The 16,647-nt window shown below is 37.6% G+C and overlaps 1 protein-coding gene across 1 annotated transcript in view; it reads right to left on the bottom strand.

Moving 5' to 3' along the window:
* Positions 1 to 7,023: 7,023 nt before the first annotated feature.
* Positions 7,024 to 16,647, bottom strand: part of tmx3b (thioredoxin related transmembrane protein 3b) — a 56,168-nt gene continuing 46,544 nt past the window's right edge. The window contains exons 15-16 of the mRNA XM_024280412.2: positions 16,187 to 16,255; positions 7,024 to 7,565 (exon numbers count right to left, since the gene is read on the bottom strand). Coding sequence (XP_024136180.1) covers positions 7,272 to 7,565; positions 16,187 to 16,255 — 363 coding nt within the window. The 3' untranslated portion in view covers positions 7,024 to 7,271. The remainder of the gene's footprint in view (positions 7,566 to 16,186; positions 16,256 to 16,647) is intronic.

Raw genomic sequence — 16,647 nt, forward strand, 5'->3', positions numbered from 1 at the left:
ATAAAAAGGCATGAATATTATTCCAGAATAAATCATCTTAAACCTTAAATGACTTTCAATATTTTACCCTACATAAAAAATATATTTGATCAAATTATACAAGTTAGAAATGAGCGCAAGATAACATCGGGTCATTAATAACAATCAAATAAAATGATCTGGACCATGTACACTGATCAATGTCAAAAAATAGTCTGGTCGCCGTAAAATTTTAACTTTTTCTTAAAATCTCTGAGACTAGTGTGTCGAATAAACCTCCCAATTATATATATCGGAGCATGACCACTGAAAAACTTTTGGGATATGCGAGACAAACCGAACCCCCATAGATATAGAAGTAACCATCTGTCTCCTAACCTTGACCCTGCTTGCATAAATAAACACAAACATCTCCTGTGGGACTCAGAAATGAGCTGATAACCACCTCATCCCTAATTCTCCATCTCAGCCCAAGATAGACGTCAAAGCGAGCAGCAGAGAGTAATTGCCCTTGTCTGGTGCAGAAGAGCGTTGGTGTTCTAAAGAACAGAGACAGCAGGCCCCTTTCATTTGCCTGAAGATGAAGCTCATTCTCCGAATATGTGGCGGGGTAATTGAGCGATGAATTACTTTTTACACCCGCTCCACTCCGCGACACTGATTCTGAGGTAGTCATACATTATCTCCCCTTTGTGGCAATTGATCCCCAGAATGACAGAGAATAAACATTCTCCCAAGTTTTGAAGAAGCTCAGGTTGACGGGGGGGAGGGGCTTGGCGGCAACATTGTGGTTTTTCATTATGTTAAGTCACGTCTCCGAATTTCATTTGTAATTGCCGTCGTTCCCTAAAGAAAAGAAATAAATGAGTTTCGAATCAAGCAATCCAGGCGGCCGATGGTGGAACCGACTTCTCCAAAAATATGATTATATCCGCCATAATTGAGTGGACACCTCCACCTAGAATTATGATGATAACTGAACTCCGATGGAGAAACGGATGGAAGACAGACGAGCAATTAACAAAAAAGAGAGGATTCATACAATTACATTTGGTACAGTGGATTATCTAGTAATTATAGAGAAGTTAGATTTTCTGACATCAATAGTGAATTTAAATTATACATGTGTAGCATCTCTTTTTCTCTTTAGGCCACCTCCTGTAATGAGGTCTGGATTTTCCACAGAGGATTTTGTGTCTTCTAACCTCATTTTTCTGACGATACAATCATTTCTTTTTCCTGAGGTAATTTACCACATACTTTTTCTAAACTATTTATTCGCCAAATTCATCACAACAATGAGTCATACGACTCCTAAAACACTTACGTACGTATCAGATAATGATCAATTTTCTAGGAGAACCAGGACCACCATGGTCTGAATTGTCAGCTTTACATTTATGTGATTCATTTGATTAACTTACCGTATTTTCTGGAGTATAAGTCGCACTTTTAGGAGAAAAGTACAAAAATAAAGAAAGAAATAAACACAATAATACTAAACTTTTGATTTGTGTAAGCAAAATATCAAAGTTTAAGATTTAAGATTCTCTGCCATGTTTGTTTTGGACGACACTTCTTCTTCTTCTGGGATTGTCAGAAGAAAAAACAGCGCCCTCTAATGGATTTTTACATAAAAAAAACGCTAAAAGACAACCAGTGTTTACTGAGAAAACAACAAATATGTAAATGTATATTTTATATTTGATTTTTAGGAAATTAAATCTTCCTGATAAAGAACAGAAATACGTAAGTGAATAAAAATCCTTGAAAGTCAAAAATATTGGTGATGAAAAGTTTTTAGGAAAAATAAACTTAAAAAATTCATTTTTTCTTACGTTGAAGGTTTGGTTAAAAATATCAATATTTCTGTCGGAGTAATTAATACAATTTTCTTCTGTCCAATCCTTTATCACTTCAATTTTATCATGTAGTTTTAATTATATTATTTTGTGTTTAAAAATTAAAAAAAAAATCAAACGACAATTCACATTGAGACTAGAGCTGGGAAACGTGGTCTACTAATAGAATTTCTTATTTTTTTTCACACAAAATTTGATTTCTGACTTTAATCTTTTTTTTTTTTTTTTACACTAAATTCAATTTCCAACTTTAATCTATTTTTTTTCTTTTTTTGAAAAAAATCGATTTCTGGTTTTAATCGATTTTTTTCATACCAAATTCAATATTTGATTTTTATTAATTTTTCCTTTCTTTATTACATAAAAATGACAAATAACAGAATAAATTTTACAAAAACTTTAGTCTTTAAGCATTTTCTTTCAGAGTTGACTTGAATTCTTCTTAAACAACAAATTTAAATCAATCAATTAAATCGAGCCCTTAACGAGACGATACAAAATATAATTTTTAACCCATTTTTCCTTCAGAATAAAATCCTGTGGGATTCACCACAGACCAAGTGGACCACAGAACCCATTTCTGACAGTTCCTGTTCCACTGATGTCACTATGACTTCTTAAAACCTTTGATTTATTCTGGCTGAAGCCGAGCGAACCGCTCCAACATCCTCCCCGCCGCTATCATAAAGGCAAATCTGTTTTTGGCAGCTCTTCATTTTTTTTTTAGCATAACACCTAAGGAGGTTATTATTTCATACAAATGAGTTCATTCACTCGATAATTTATCACCCCATTTTTCAAATTCCCCTCCACTTTTACTGCAGCATTTATCAACTCCCGGGCTCTTTTATCGCCTCCATTTTCATCTCTTGGTTTTCACTCCTCATTTGAAGGTGTTACCAAAAGGAAAATCATCTCAGATCGGCACCGGCTCCTGCACATCCGTCCGGCCGACTTCCTGCAGGTCGGGGAGGTCACGTCAGAGCATTTCACCAAGAATAAATCAGTACTTTTTAGCTGAGTTTAAAGGTAAAAACAGTTCAGATAAAATTCAAAACGTACAATTGCGCTTTTCAAAAAACACCTTGAAACTGTGAAGATTAAAAACAAACTAAAAAACCTTATGATTTATCTCAAATTCTCTCCATTCTTTCCTTTTCAGATTTGATGATGAATAAAACTGAAAAATGTCTAACATTATTAATTGCATATTAGACATTTCTCAATGTTTTTTCTGCATTTCTGCAAAGGATTAAAAAAAGTGTGCTTTAAAACAAAAAATAATATTTTAAATGCTGAGATTAAACTTCTAACCGGCTTCCATCCATAAAGTTTTTATCTAAACTCACTTTTAAATAAAGCTGCTGGAGCCTATCCTATCTCTTACAACCTGAACAGGTCACCTGTTTGCACAAGGTCACACACAAAGACAAGCAAACACAAACAAGGAAATGTTAATCAGACTGTAAAAATCTGTTGATCCGGATCTAGTCGGCTTAATTTGATCCAGATCGAGTCCTGAACCCGAGTTTGGTCTGTATGATGTTTTCCTGCAGTGGGAGCTTTTTTCTTTTTTTTGTAGATTGGTGCCACAATTGTCTAGAGTCTCTGATTGGATGAGGACTTCCAGCTCAGAGTTCTTCTTCTTTTGGGAGCCGTATGACTCATTGTTGTGATGAATTTGGTGAATAAACAGTTTAGAAAAAGTATGTGATGAATCACCTCAGGAAAAAGAAACAATAATATCGTCAGAGTTTTTCTGTAAATAAATAATTTTCAGCCTGGGTTAGTTTGTATTAGTCTTAAGTCGTTGGGGTATTTCATTTATCTATATTACATACTTTTACAAGCTACTAGACAGGGTTGCAATACAAATTGGGGGCTCGTCCGGGATTAATTGCGATTTTGTGACGGTACCTATCTAAAAACGGTTTGACATTTTCTCTTTAGTTTGCAATTCTTTAACATTCCTCAACATTTCATGCCGCCGCACAGGTTTTTTGAAGACACTAGACGGGTGCAATACAAATTGGGGGCTCGTCCGGGATATATTGTGATTTTGTGACAGTACTTACCTAAAAAAACAGTTTGCCATTTTCTCTTCAGTTTGTGATTTTTCAACATTCTTTAACATTTCATGCCGCCGCACATGTTCTTTGAAGATCCTGGACAGGGGTGCAATACAAATTGGGGGCTCGTCCGGGATTCATTCTGATTTTGTGACAGTATTTACCTAAAAACGTTTTGTCCATTTTCTCTTCAGTTTGCGATTCTTCAATATTCTTCAACATTTCATGTCGCCGCACATGTTCTTGGAAGACCCTAGACAGGGGTGCAATACAAATTGGGGGCTTGTCCGGGATTCATTCTGATTTTGTGACAGTATTTACCTAAAAACATTTTTTCCATTTTCTCTTCAGTTTGCGATCTTCAACATTCTTCAACATTTAATGCAGCCGTACATGTTCTTTGAAGACCCTGGACAGGGTTGCAATACAAATTGGGGGCTCGTCCGGGATTCATTCTGATTTTGTGACAAATTGGGGGCTTGTCCGGGATAAATTTTGATGCTGTGACAGTACCTACCTAAAAATGGTTTGCCAATTTGTCTTCAGTTTGCGATTCTTCAACATTTAATGCAGCAGCATATGTTCTTTGAAGACAATATACAGGGGTGCAATACAAATTGGGGGCCCATCTGGGATTCATAGTGATTTTAACGTCAGGTACAACTATTTTACTTGCTACTTTGTGATGACGGAAGCATGCTGGAAGACAGTTATTGAGGCGATGACTAAGAAGTGTTTATGACATATAGATTGTCGGAAAAACAGTATAAAAAGCAATGTGATGTTAAAAACTTGTTTTAAAGAACCCGAATTTATCCGACTACATTTTAGTGAGTTTCTGTCTCATCACTGATCCATGTTTTTCCATGGCTTCATTCCTAATACCCTGGTACGGCATCCGTTTTGTAGAAGGAACTGGAGTTCAATCCAATTGAAAAGATGGGTCAGAGAGCAGTTCCTAGTCCCAGACAAGGGTCCACTTGGGTGTATTCAGACTGAAAATGTGTCCAGAATACACTCTTAGTTTCCACAAAACTAACATATGCATAGAAAGTCATAGAACTTAACATTGCAAATTAAAATACAAAAATATAGCCAGTTTTTAAAGCATTTCACTCAGAAAAATGAAAGAATGAGTCCACAAAAAAAAGAGGACAGTCTTTATTTCAACTTTTTCAAACCTGTAACAAAGCAAGATGATCTGGAGTAAAACCTAAAGAGGAGCAGAGGGTGGAACCACACGGACCAGAAGGCGAGACGAGGGCAGAGACCTGCTGGAAACACCTGTGCTTCTCTAGCTTTGTCGTGTTTCTGGGTTTCTAGAACAGACTCCAGAAGTTAAACCGTACTGTGCTTAGAACAGATTGTCCTCGTGGGGGGGTGGGAGAATACAAAACCTTCCAGGATTCTGCTCCTTCGTAAGCTTTAGTCACAGGATAGTTTTCTAAGCCTGTTCGAACAAGAAGTCTTAGCCAGGAGATCCAATATAGCGACTAGTGATGGAAGACCGAATGAAACATGGAATTCTGTCTGAAAAACGCCACTCGTCATGGCTTAAACTGGTTGGATTTTCTGGGAAAAGTTTCTGTATTCCAGAGCAGCTGATTGGATTATTCTTTTGTTGCTAACGGACAAGAAAAAGGAGTTGAAATGAATGACCGTCGCGGCACTTTGCACCCCATGAAGGACAAGAGGAGACGCTCTCAGGCAATAAGAAAAAAGCACATTTCACTTTATGGCAGGGGTCCCCAAACTACGGCCCGGATCCGGCCCTCCTCCACATTTGGCCCGGCCCCCAAAACAATCATCAACGCCCCACATTTTTTTTTGCCCATCTGGCCGATCGAGACTCAAATAGAACATGATATTTTATCCAACACTACTGCTTCACTTTTAGTTAATTTCAGCTTCATTTCAATTTTTTAGGCTAATTTGAAGTTTAGCTTTATGCTAGCTGTTTTGGTTAAAGTAGACATTTTTCTAGTTTATTAGGGTCATTTGTCCGTTAGCTAATATTTCAGCTACATGCTAGCTGTTTTGGCTAATTTAGAGTTCAGCTAACATTTCAGCTTTACGCTAGGTTTTTTGGCTAATTTAGTCTTTTTTACGTTTTTATGGCTAATTTGGAGTTCAGCTAATATTTCAGCTACATGCTAGCTGTTTTGGTTGATTTAGGTGTCTTTCAGGGTTTCAGGCTAATTTGGAGTTTAGCTGATATTTCAGCTTTATGCAAGCAGTTCTGGCAAAATTATACATTTTTCCAGTTTTTTAGTTTAATTTGTCCTTTAGCTAATATTTCAGCTACAGGCTAGCTGTTTTAGTTGATTTTGACTTTTTAATTTTTTTAAGGATAATTTGGAGTTTAGCTAATATTTCAGCTTTATGTTAGCTGTTTTGGCTAATTTAGACATTTTTTTTCCATTTTTATGGCTAATTTGGAGTTTAGCTAATATTTCAGCGACATGCAGCAGTTTTGGATAATTTTGAATTTATTTGAGTTTTTTAGGCTAATTTGTCACTTAACTGATATTTTTGCTAGCTATCAGCTTCAGCGTTTTCAGTCATCAATTTCAGCATCTTCAGCTGCCAAATTCAGCTTACAGCATTCACTCTAGTATTATCACAGGTAATGGTATAAATACACACACATATATATATATATATATATATATATATATATATGCAGCTTTCTGTAAAAACCATAAATGTTTACGTTTAGACTGTGATTGTTACACTTTTTCCGTGAGCCTACAAACCGACCCCGGCCCCAAATCAGAGAAGAAAACAGTTGTGTGGCCCTCACAAGAACACGTTTGGGGACCCCCGCTCTATGGCAGGAGTTCCTTTTGGGCACTTCCTTTAGCACTCCGCACACAAGCAATAATATCTACAGTTTTTGGGGTTAAAAAAGAAAAAAAAAGCAATTTACAGTAGTAAAGGCAAAATGGAGTTGTTTCCCCCTTTGTGGGACATAAAGAGAATAGGTTGCGATATGACAGAGGGAGATAAAGCGGGGGGGGGTTCTACTTGGAAGTGGTTTCACAACAGTAATGTAGCAGATGAGAGCGTAACATCACAGGCAGCAGCTGAATCCTAATAAATACGCTGCTATCTGGGGTTGGTAGCCGTCCTTTTATCTGCTGAAACACCGTTTACACTCCTCTATGGAAAAGCTTTTTTTAATTCAGACACTTTGCCGAGCAGCCGACCCCCGAAGACTCAGAGATGGAAGAACGGTCCGGGGGCTTTACTGGGAAGTGAGATGAAAAACAAAGAGGAGTACAACACAGAAATGTCTTTGAGTTTCATGTCACTGCGTTTGACTAGGCCCATCATCATCTATCCGGCAGGCACGCCGGTGTTAATCCGTTTTTTTCTCTTCTGGGTTTTTCTCTCCTTCCTCCTCCATCTCCTCCTCCTCCTCCTCCTCCTCTTCCTCGTCTTCTTCTTCGGGGGCCTCCAGCTCAGCAGTGCGTTGCCTCTCCTCCTCCTCTTCCTCCTCCTCATCAGTGAGGCCCTCCCTCTTGAGCGCGTCTATGTCATCCGAACCGTCATCCGACTCCGCTGTGCAGATGCCGTAGCACATCAGGCTAATTACACCCAGCGGTAGGCCGAACAGGAAGCAGCCCAGCAGTGGAGAGCTGCGAAACACAGACTGATGGCGGAGGGGTGGGCGGGGCACAGAAGATGAAAGGAAACAAAAAGAAAATAGAATAAATAATCAATTGAATTTACTCACTGAAGCTTTTTAGCTTTTTTCCCCCAGAGATGTGCTACAAAATCTTTTATCAATACACAAATGACCCTATAATAACTGTGGTTAGTGGATAGCATTCATCAACATCCACATTCTAATATGTGTTGTGTGTTCTTGTGCATCAACTCTAAACAAGATACAATCCCAGTGTTTTCCCGGCAAAACAAAACAATTTTTTTTTTTTTTCCAATTGTAGCGTCATGTAGCATCTGTTCTTGTTGGAGTTTTTAGTACAAATATACAAAGAGGGTAAAAAAAAAAAAAATCGATCTGAATCGATCTAAGCTTAATAGAGGAATAATCGATCCACAAAAATAAGTCAAGCTTAAGCATAATGCTAAAGCTTGCTAGCTTGATGCTAACGTATAATGGGATTTCCCATAAGACGGCTAATGCTAATGCTTGGTCTGACTAAATTAACATCTTTATAAACTCACAGGCTCTTTTAAGTAAATACTTTTTAAAGAAACCAATATTTGCTCGTACTTTCTTCTTCTTCTGGAATAAGGTGTAATGCTTTAACGCTATTGCCACCTAGTGGCCAAACTGAAACACCCTCCAGGAGAGGCAGAACAATTGTTGGAGCTTCTCTGTTTGAGAATCCATGTAAAACTGTGTCCTATTAACAATCACTGATAAATGTTACAGTATGTGAACTGGATCAGATTAATATGAAAATCTCCAAAACAAATATAGATTAATGATATATTTCTAAACAAATGTGTCTAAATGTGTAAACTCAAAATTAAATTTAATTGAGAGGATCGAGAGAATCTAAAAAAAATCGGAATTAAATCAATTCTGAAAATTTGGCATTTAGCTAATATTTCAGCTACATGCTAGTTGGTTTAGTGGATTTGGGCTTTTTCCAGTTTTTAAGGCTAATTTGGAGTTTAGCTAATATTTCAGCTTTATGCTAGCTGTTTTGGCTAAATTAGACATTTTTCCAGTTTTTTTTGGCTAATTTGGCATTTAGCTAATACTTCAGCTACATACTTGCTGTTTTTACTAATTCAGAATTTTTTGAGTTTTTAGGCTGATTTGGCACTTTGCTAATATCTTAGCTAGCTACGATATTAGCAATTTTCAACCATCAGCATCCATGTTTTCAGCTATCAGCTTAAGCGTCTTCAACTTTCAGGATTAGCATCTTCAGCGGCCAAATTCAGAATTCAAACTAGCATTATCACAGATAATCCTGCATCTAGTTTTTAAAATGTTTTAATATATTTTTTTTCTGTGAAGATTACAGAAATTATTATTTAAAATTTGGCTATGTTTTTCTTTCTTAAAAACTGAATCCAGCCCCAAATCAGAGAAGAAAACAGATGTGTGGCCCTCACAAGAACACGTTTCGGAACCCCTGTACTAAGTGAATATGGACAAATCACCAAACATTATGTTCCATTTATTGATTTATTTAGTTAGCTTGTAAAAAGCTACAAATATTTTGTGCTGATTCACATCTTTCCCTACCGTAGGTGTTTCTATGACACCTCTGCCTTCAAACCCTCCAAACATTTCCCTCATAAATGGTGTTCGAGCAGCTTTATCCAATTTCCATCAGTATAAAGTCCGCACAAACTCTCCCGAGACTGCTTAGGACAAAACTGCCAATGTGGACACAATGTCAGAGTGAATCAGTGGTAGAAAAACAGACTGTCAGCTTTATGCGCTGATGCGTCTGCCACCATCACGGCGCGTGGGCTCCTGCGCCAAATATAACGGCTGTGCCTGACGTGTGCACTCTGCATGATCGGTGGTTAATGCGCAGACACATCATTAAACACGGAGAGGAAATAAGGGTCAAAGGGGCCCCCTGCTGTGCAGTTTTATCTCCTGGTGGGCCAATCCGATGCTGCCCTCCCGTCTCCTGAAAGATAAACCCGGCCATAATTTATCTGGTCCGTGTAGACCCGGAGTGAGTCACTGTTTAATAAAAACATGGCGTCTCGCTCAACAGCTAGTGTTTGTGGATCAGAAATAAAAAAAAGCTTATGCGTTGAAATGACAACCATGCTTTTATTTTTTGTAATGTAATTTATTCATTTATTCCTTCATTTGCATGAATCGTGTCAATAAGCTTTGAGAGCCAGCAGACTGCACACAGGCTCTAATATTTCAGCATTAATTGCACGTCTGTCATGTAATTTTATGATAATCGCACCGTGTTATGCTATTTGTATCCTCCGCTGTGCTGTTTGTTTTGTTAAAACACTCTAGACTATAATGGGATTTTGCTCTTTAACTGGACTCCTTTGGGTCTGCGGTTTATTGCTGTTGCAAACCGATCTCCGCTCAATATTTAATTTAATTAATTTTCAGCTTTAAACGGTGGAAGTCATGTTTGGGAGGAGCGCTGCTGCACCCACACGCATTTGTAACGGCCCATTATGTCCTGACCACCCACGACCGGGCTCTCCAAGAGGGGCTGATGATTAATGAACATATCTACGGGGAGATAACAGCCGACAGTTGGGGTGATGGCGGAGACGAATCAGGAAACGTGTTACGAACTAGGAGTGACATAACCCTCAGTTTAAACCGAACCGTATGCTGCACCGTTGAACTAAACTGTGGAGTAAGTAAATCATTACTACCAGACCTGTACAAAAACTACAATTTGTTCATAATATAACATAATTATCGTAAATCGCGATAAATGTGTTTGAAAAAACTTTCAAACACGCACGACCTCCATTATTCTTGTCCATATGAGTTTTAATCAGTACCAGCAGAAACACACATAATTGTTCTATGGTGCTTTTTCCCAAAATAGAAGTTCTTGTTCGTCTCCCATTGAGATAACCTGTAGCTAGAAGGGTAACGACTAATCAGTTTAATCGATAAATCGATTTATTTATTCAAATCGATTTATTCTTACAATATCAATATCAGTCTGAGGCAAGTTGTTAATCAAATCGACTAATACAGAACCATTAAAATATTACCTAAAAATGAATAAAATCAATCACACAATTTAGATTGAGGATTGGTGGATTTACCTCAATTTAAGGTTAAAACTAGAGATGGGTATCACCAATAATTTCCATGATATGTTCGATTTTTATTTTTTTAATCCTTTCACTCCATATAATTCAATTTTGAGTTTACATAGATGTAAACATTTGTTTAGAAATGCATCAATAATCTATATGTTTTGAAGATTTTTGATGAAGTTCCCATACTGTAAAATGGAAATTTTCTAGTTCTGTCCGAATCAACTCATTTCAAAATCGAGTGCACTAAAAATTTCCCAGAAGTCTTTCCGAAAAACTAGCATGCATCGATGGTCACTATATTAGCAAATATAGACCACAATGCATTGCGATTGAACAATTTTCGAACAAAAAAACATGTTTAAATGTAATTTTTGAATAAACCATCCATATTTTCACCATCAGAAAACAATGGAGTCATAAATAAACGTCATGAAATGTTCGTATTGATTCGATTTTGACTTTGTGAAATCGGTGACGTCATATCTGGCATTAAGAAAAACGATAGAAAAGTAGTGAGCATCGTGTCCGAATAGCTTTAAAATTCAGAGCACTATATAGTTTTTTATTAGTTAGTGGTGAGGGAGGGAATTCTGACACAACCTTAGTGAAATAAGGAGATCGTTGATACCAAACAGTGTTACATGGATTCTCAAATGGAGAACAATTGTTCTGCATCTCCTGGAGGGCGTTTCTATTTGGCCACTAGGTGGCGATCGCACTATAGGATTACACCTTATTCCAGAAGAAGAAGAAAATATGAGGATCAAAATAAAAAAACAGTGCTTTTGACCACAAATGGCTACTTTAAAAAAATATTTCCTTAAAAGAGTTTGGTCAACCGATCGTTAGCATTAGCCATCCAATGGAAAATGCCATGATATGTTAGCATCAAACTAACAGACTTTGGCATTATGCGTTAGACTGATCTCTACTTTTATGGATGTATCTCAAGTCGTGTCTTCATCGCGATAATTATCGCTAATATCGGATATCACAAGTGTTCCTAATATATCGTGCAGCTCTAATGCTTACCTGCATGTTTATGTTCAAAGAGTCCAACATGTACAGCTAACTTTACTATTCATTGCTTTATTACATTACTAATAGCTAACTGAAATGTTATTTCAATAATTTATATTTTAAAGCATATCTTAAACCAAAGCAAAACTCAAAGTTTGAACTAAATTGTAGAATATCAATGCATCCCTACTCCAAACGTCTCCATACGTTTTCTTTTCTACTTTTTTCTTTTACCTATTTTTTTTTTTTAATAATCGTCAGATAATCAAACTAGCATTCTTCTACGGCTCATAAATCAACACAAACTACATGAAAGAACCTTCAAGCTGCCGCCTTTCCTCGCCTCTGATTAAGGCAGCTTTCCTTCCAGATTTATTTTCCTCACTTTGATAGATTTCTCTAATATTTTCCACAGCACTCCGGTGAAATATCCAATTCCTCATCTCCGGTGGGAACAACAATGCACCCATCAAGTGAAGAGGCAGGTCTCTGGAAGCCCCTCTTTCAGCGGTGCGGGTGACAAATGCGTCATTTGGAGGTAATATACCAAGACACATCGGGCAAAAAAGCAGAAGAGCGAGCGTTCATTCAGAGAAACGGTCAGGTCCCTCCAGTCATCTGGTAAGTGCTGATGCTGTGTGATGCTAGATGAGGTAAAGACAGGAATGCTACGCTAACACAGCTGGCTATGACTCACTGGGTCTAAGGCTCAGTTCAGACAGCTGTTAGCAGGTCAACTTTAATTACTTTACACTTTATTTTGAAAGTTCAATTTCAAAATGTGGTTTTCCTTCATCACCCGCAGAGGATGCGCATTCCTATCACACTCTCGGTCAAATAAACACCAGTTCTCCCAAAAGAACCAACTACTTAGAGTGAAAAAACGGGAGAAGAGACGAGTTCATCCTCCTGACCTTCCCCTCCCTCATCCACCCACTTCCTCCAGCGCTGCTCCTCTCCTTTCTCCCATACTGTCATTACTCGCCTGCATTGCATGTTCGCCGCTCTGCAACCAATCTCGTCCTCTAAATGCTGTTTTCCCTCAAAGAGGAAAGGGCCGAGGCACCTGGGTGTTTGTTTGCACAACTTCTAACAGGTTGAAGCTGCAGAGCATTAGCCCAGCTAACACGGATCCTCTCCAGATGGAGCGTTATCTGCAGGGGGGGTTTCTGTGCACCGTGGGGACAACAGTCCTGCTTCAACTGTGGAGGTCAGGAGAGAAGCTGACCTTAAGATGGTGCAAAACCAGAAACTAAGTCAAATATTTTATTTTAATGGCACCAATCTAATATTTTAACAGTTAATAAATAATCTGACACAGTAGCCGTTAACCAAACAAGTTTACCTTAAAATCCTGATCACTTACTAAATAATTTGGATTATTTTTTACATTTATATTTCTTCAGGCCACTTAAGTAGTTATTCAGGTCAATTTCTCGCCATAAATTCTAATTCCAAACGTCATAAAGATAAGACATTTTTCCATAAACAAAAAAAAGGAAAAAAATAGTGTGTCTTTGAAAAGTGACAACTGGTTCACATGACTTCTTTTCAAAATAAGAGACTTAAATAGGTTCATCCCAATGTGGAAAGTTACGCTACGTTCACACTGGAACCAGAAGCACTGCGAAGTGCCAGAGTGCACGAGGTATCTCCTTCAATTCACAGCAGACACGCATTTTTCCGCAACAGTCGACAGGTGCTTCTGCTAGAGCTTTTTTTTGTTTTTGGCATTATGGGTAAGTAAAAAGAAGCGAGTAGTTAGAAGGCCTTCACTTCCTTAATTTATCTGTTGATGAGACACACACAGAGAAGTGTGTGTTATTGTATGTTTGACAGGCTGTTTAGATACAAAAACATGATCGCATTTGTCAATTGAAGTGTTTTATTGTGAAAAATTGGTTATATTTTGTAAATAAACCAGATTTTCTCATGTATCTTGATGCTAGATTTGAAAGTTTATTTTCCAGCTTGTGAGTTATCTAAGCCAGAAATTCATAAATCTAACGAAATAAAAAAAAAATCAGAGCTAATTAAGTAACCCATATAGTTTTTTTTTTTTTAACCATAAATTAATTTGTTCAAAAATCGAATATATATATATATATACATATAAATATCGAGGCATTCTAATTTTCTTTTCAACAACAATTTAAATACTATTTAGATTATTAGAAAAACATGTAAATGTGTTGATGAATCAGAGTCCTCATGGGTTTTGTTTGCTGCATACATTGACTTTGAGCGTGATCTGTAAAATGTTCTGGTCCTTACAGGAAGTCAGAAAGCACAAATCCTTTCATTTCCTCACTTTTTAATCACAGTTTTATGTTTTTACAGCTCAGTGAAGATGCTGCGGTCATGTGACCCCGCAGTCATTAGCACTCATTGTCAGTAATCAGAATCATTGCAGCAATAGTTCATTTCAATTGCAGGAAAGGAAAAAAAAAAAAAATTTTGACAGAAACGGTGAAAATGACAGACACTTGTGATCCACCTGAGGTCATTTTTCTCTGCCTAAATGCTTAAAAGCTCCCAGGTGAGCAGTATGGCAGCATCTGCAATTACCTGGTTATTTCCCCTCAATGTTCAGCGCGCGTGTGTGTGTGGGCCTAACAGCTGTCAAGATGACTGTTAGACGGATAAATAAATGCAAACAAAAGCGTATGAAGCAAAACTATCAGCTCCAGCTTGTTTATTCTTGATGTTGCCTAGCAACTGTAAGGAGTTTTATAACTAGTTAGATCTGAATAAGTAATTAAAAAATAAGTAAAAAAAGAGATTTACTAGTAAACCATAACAATGTATGAGTCATGCTGATGGGCGGGATGACGGCTTTAATTGATTACAATACAGTTAGATTTTACTGCATATTACAAGATTTAGCTATAGCTCAGAATTCCTCACAGTGTTTGCGGTCCACTAGTGGAAATGGATCTCTCTCCTGTAGTGGTTTCCTATTAAGATACTTTCAAACCAAACGCTGTCTGATACTAGGAAACCTTCAGGTGGAAGCACTCTGATCATCTTTGAATCTATTTTTTTTAGCATGGGTTTGTTTGCTAGAGTCGGGCGATGTGATACGTATCACGATACATGCGTCAGGATACGATACATATCGTGATACGCATCACGATACATGCGTCAGGATACGATACATATCGTGATACGCATCACGATACATGTCAGGATATGATACAAATCGTGATACGTATCACGATACATGCGTCAGGACACGATACATATCGTGATACGCATGAGGATACATGCGTCAGGATACGATACATATCGTGATACGCATGAGGATACATGCGTCAGGATACGATACATATCGTGATACGCATGAGGATACATGCGTCAGGATACGATACATATTGTGATACGTATCACGATACATGCGTCAGGATACGATACATATCGTGATATGTATCACGATACATGCGTCAGGATACGATACATATCGTGATACGTATCACAATACATGCGTCAGGATACGATACATATCGTGATACGCATCACGATACATGCGTCAGGATACGATACATATCGTGATACGTATCACGATACATGCGTCAGGATACGATACATATCGTGATACGTATCACGATACATGCGTCAGGATACAATACATATCATGATACGTATCACGATACATGCATCAGGATACGATACATATCGTGATACGTATCACGATACATGCGTCAGGATACGATACATATCGTGATACGTATCACGATACACGTCAGGATACGATACATATCGTGATACGTATCACGATAAACGTCAGGATACGATACATATCGTGATACGTATCACGATAATTGTGTCAGGATACGATACATATCGTGATACGTATCACGATACATGTGTCAGGATACGATACATATCGTGATATATCCCAAGATCAATTTTTTAAAAAACAGTACAACTTAAAACAAAACTTTACCTAAATATTAATACATCTTTTATTGTAATAAAATGATAAAATTCCTTTTCAGTACTGCGTTTGTTTCTCAAATACAAATTCATGGACTGATCATTTAACACAATCCGGTTCTCATGAGTTCTTGTTGTGGTTTTGGTCGCGGTGTAGAGTTCTTCAAAGAGTCTCAGCGCTCGGAGGTGGAAAACAAAAGTAATACGCTGAAGGACGCTCATAAATAATCAATTAAATATCTTTCTCTCCGCATTTTTAATCGATACAAGTATCGTCAAATAGAATTTTGCAATTTATCGGCAAATCAATTTATTCATACACCCCTAATTTCAGTGTTCCCAGTGGAATTTCAATTTTTAGGCTAAATTACAGACTTAGTTTCTGCAGAGCGGCAGTAGCTCATTGGAAATGTAGTTGTCGGTGGGATTGTTGCCAGAAAGCAAAACGCGATCAAGAGAGAAAATGCCACAAGAATATGTCAAAATCACGAAAAAAACAACACAATTTTCATCAAAGTAGGACCGACTCAACATCACGTTACAGAAATCTCACCAGCTTACCATAATGGTGGACCTGGCATCAAACACCACCCGTTTGATTCTCTGGATGAAGCCATCGCCTCCGTAAGCCTGCAGGAGGACAAATCACAAGAATTGAGCGAAATTGTGACACTTGTGTTAAATCTGTGATCTGAAACTGGCTCTATTGAAAGAAGAACAGATAAAATGACTTAATTCCTGACCACGAAAAGACTATTATATAAAAGTTAAAGTTTAAGTCCCATTAGTTGTCATACAACTAAGTGTGTGAAATTTTTTCTCTGCATTTGACCCCTCCCCTGGGGGAGAGGTGAGCTGCAGACACAGCTGCTGTCAGTAACCATTAGGTGGTTTAACCCCCTAATCCAACCCCTTAACCCTTCACGACCTTCCAGCCTCAGGGTGGACACTCTACCACAAGGCCACGGTCCAGTATTTAATTCATATAATCTCATGTTAATGTTCATGTTATTTTATTTTAA

Source organism: Oryzias melastigma, linkage group LG20 (assembly GCF_002922805.2).
Source record: "Oryzias melastigma strain HK-1 linkage group LG20, ASM292280v2, whole genome shotgun sequence".
NCBI lineage: Eukaryota > Metazoa > Chordata > Actinopteri > Beloniformes > Adrianichthyidae > Oryzias > Oryzias melastigma.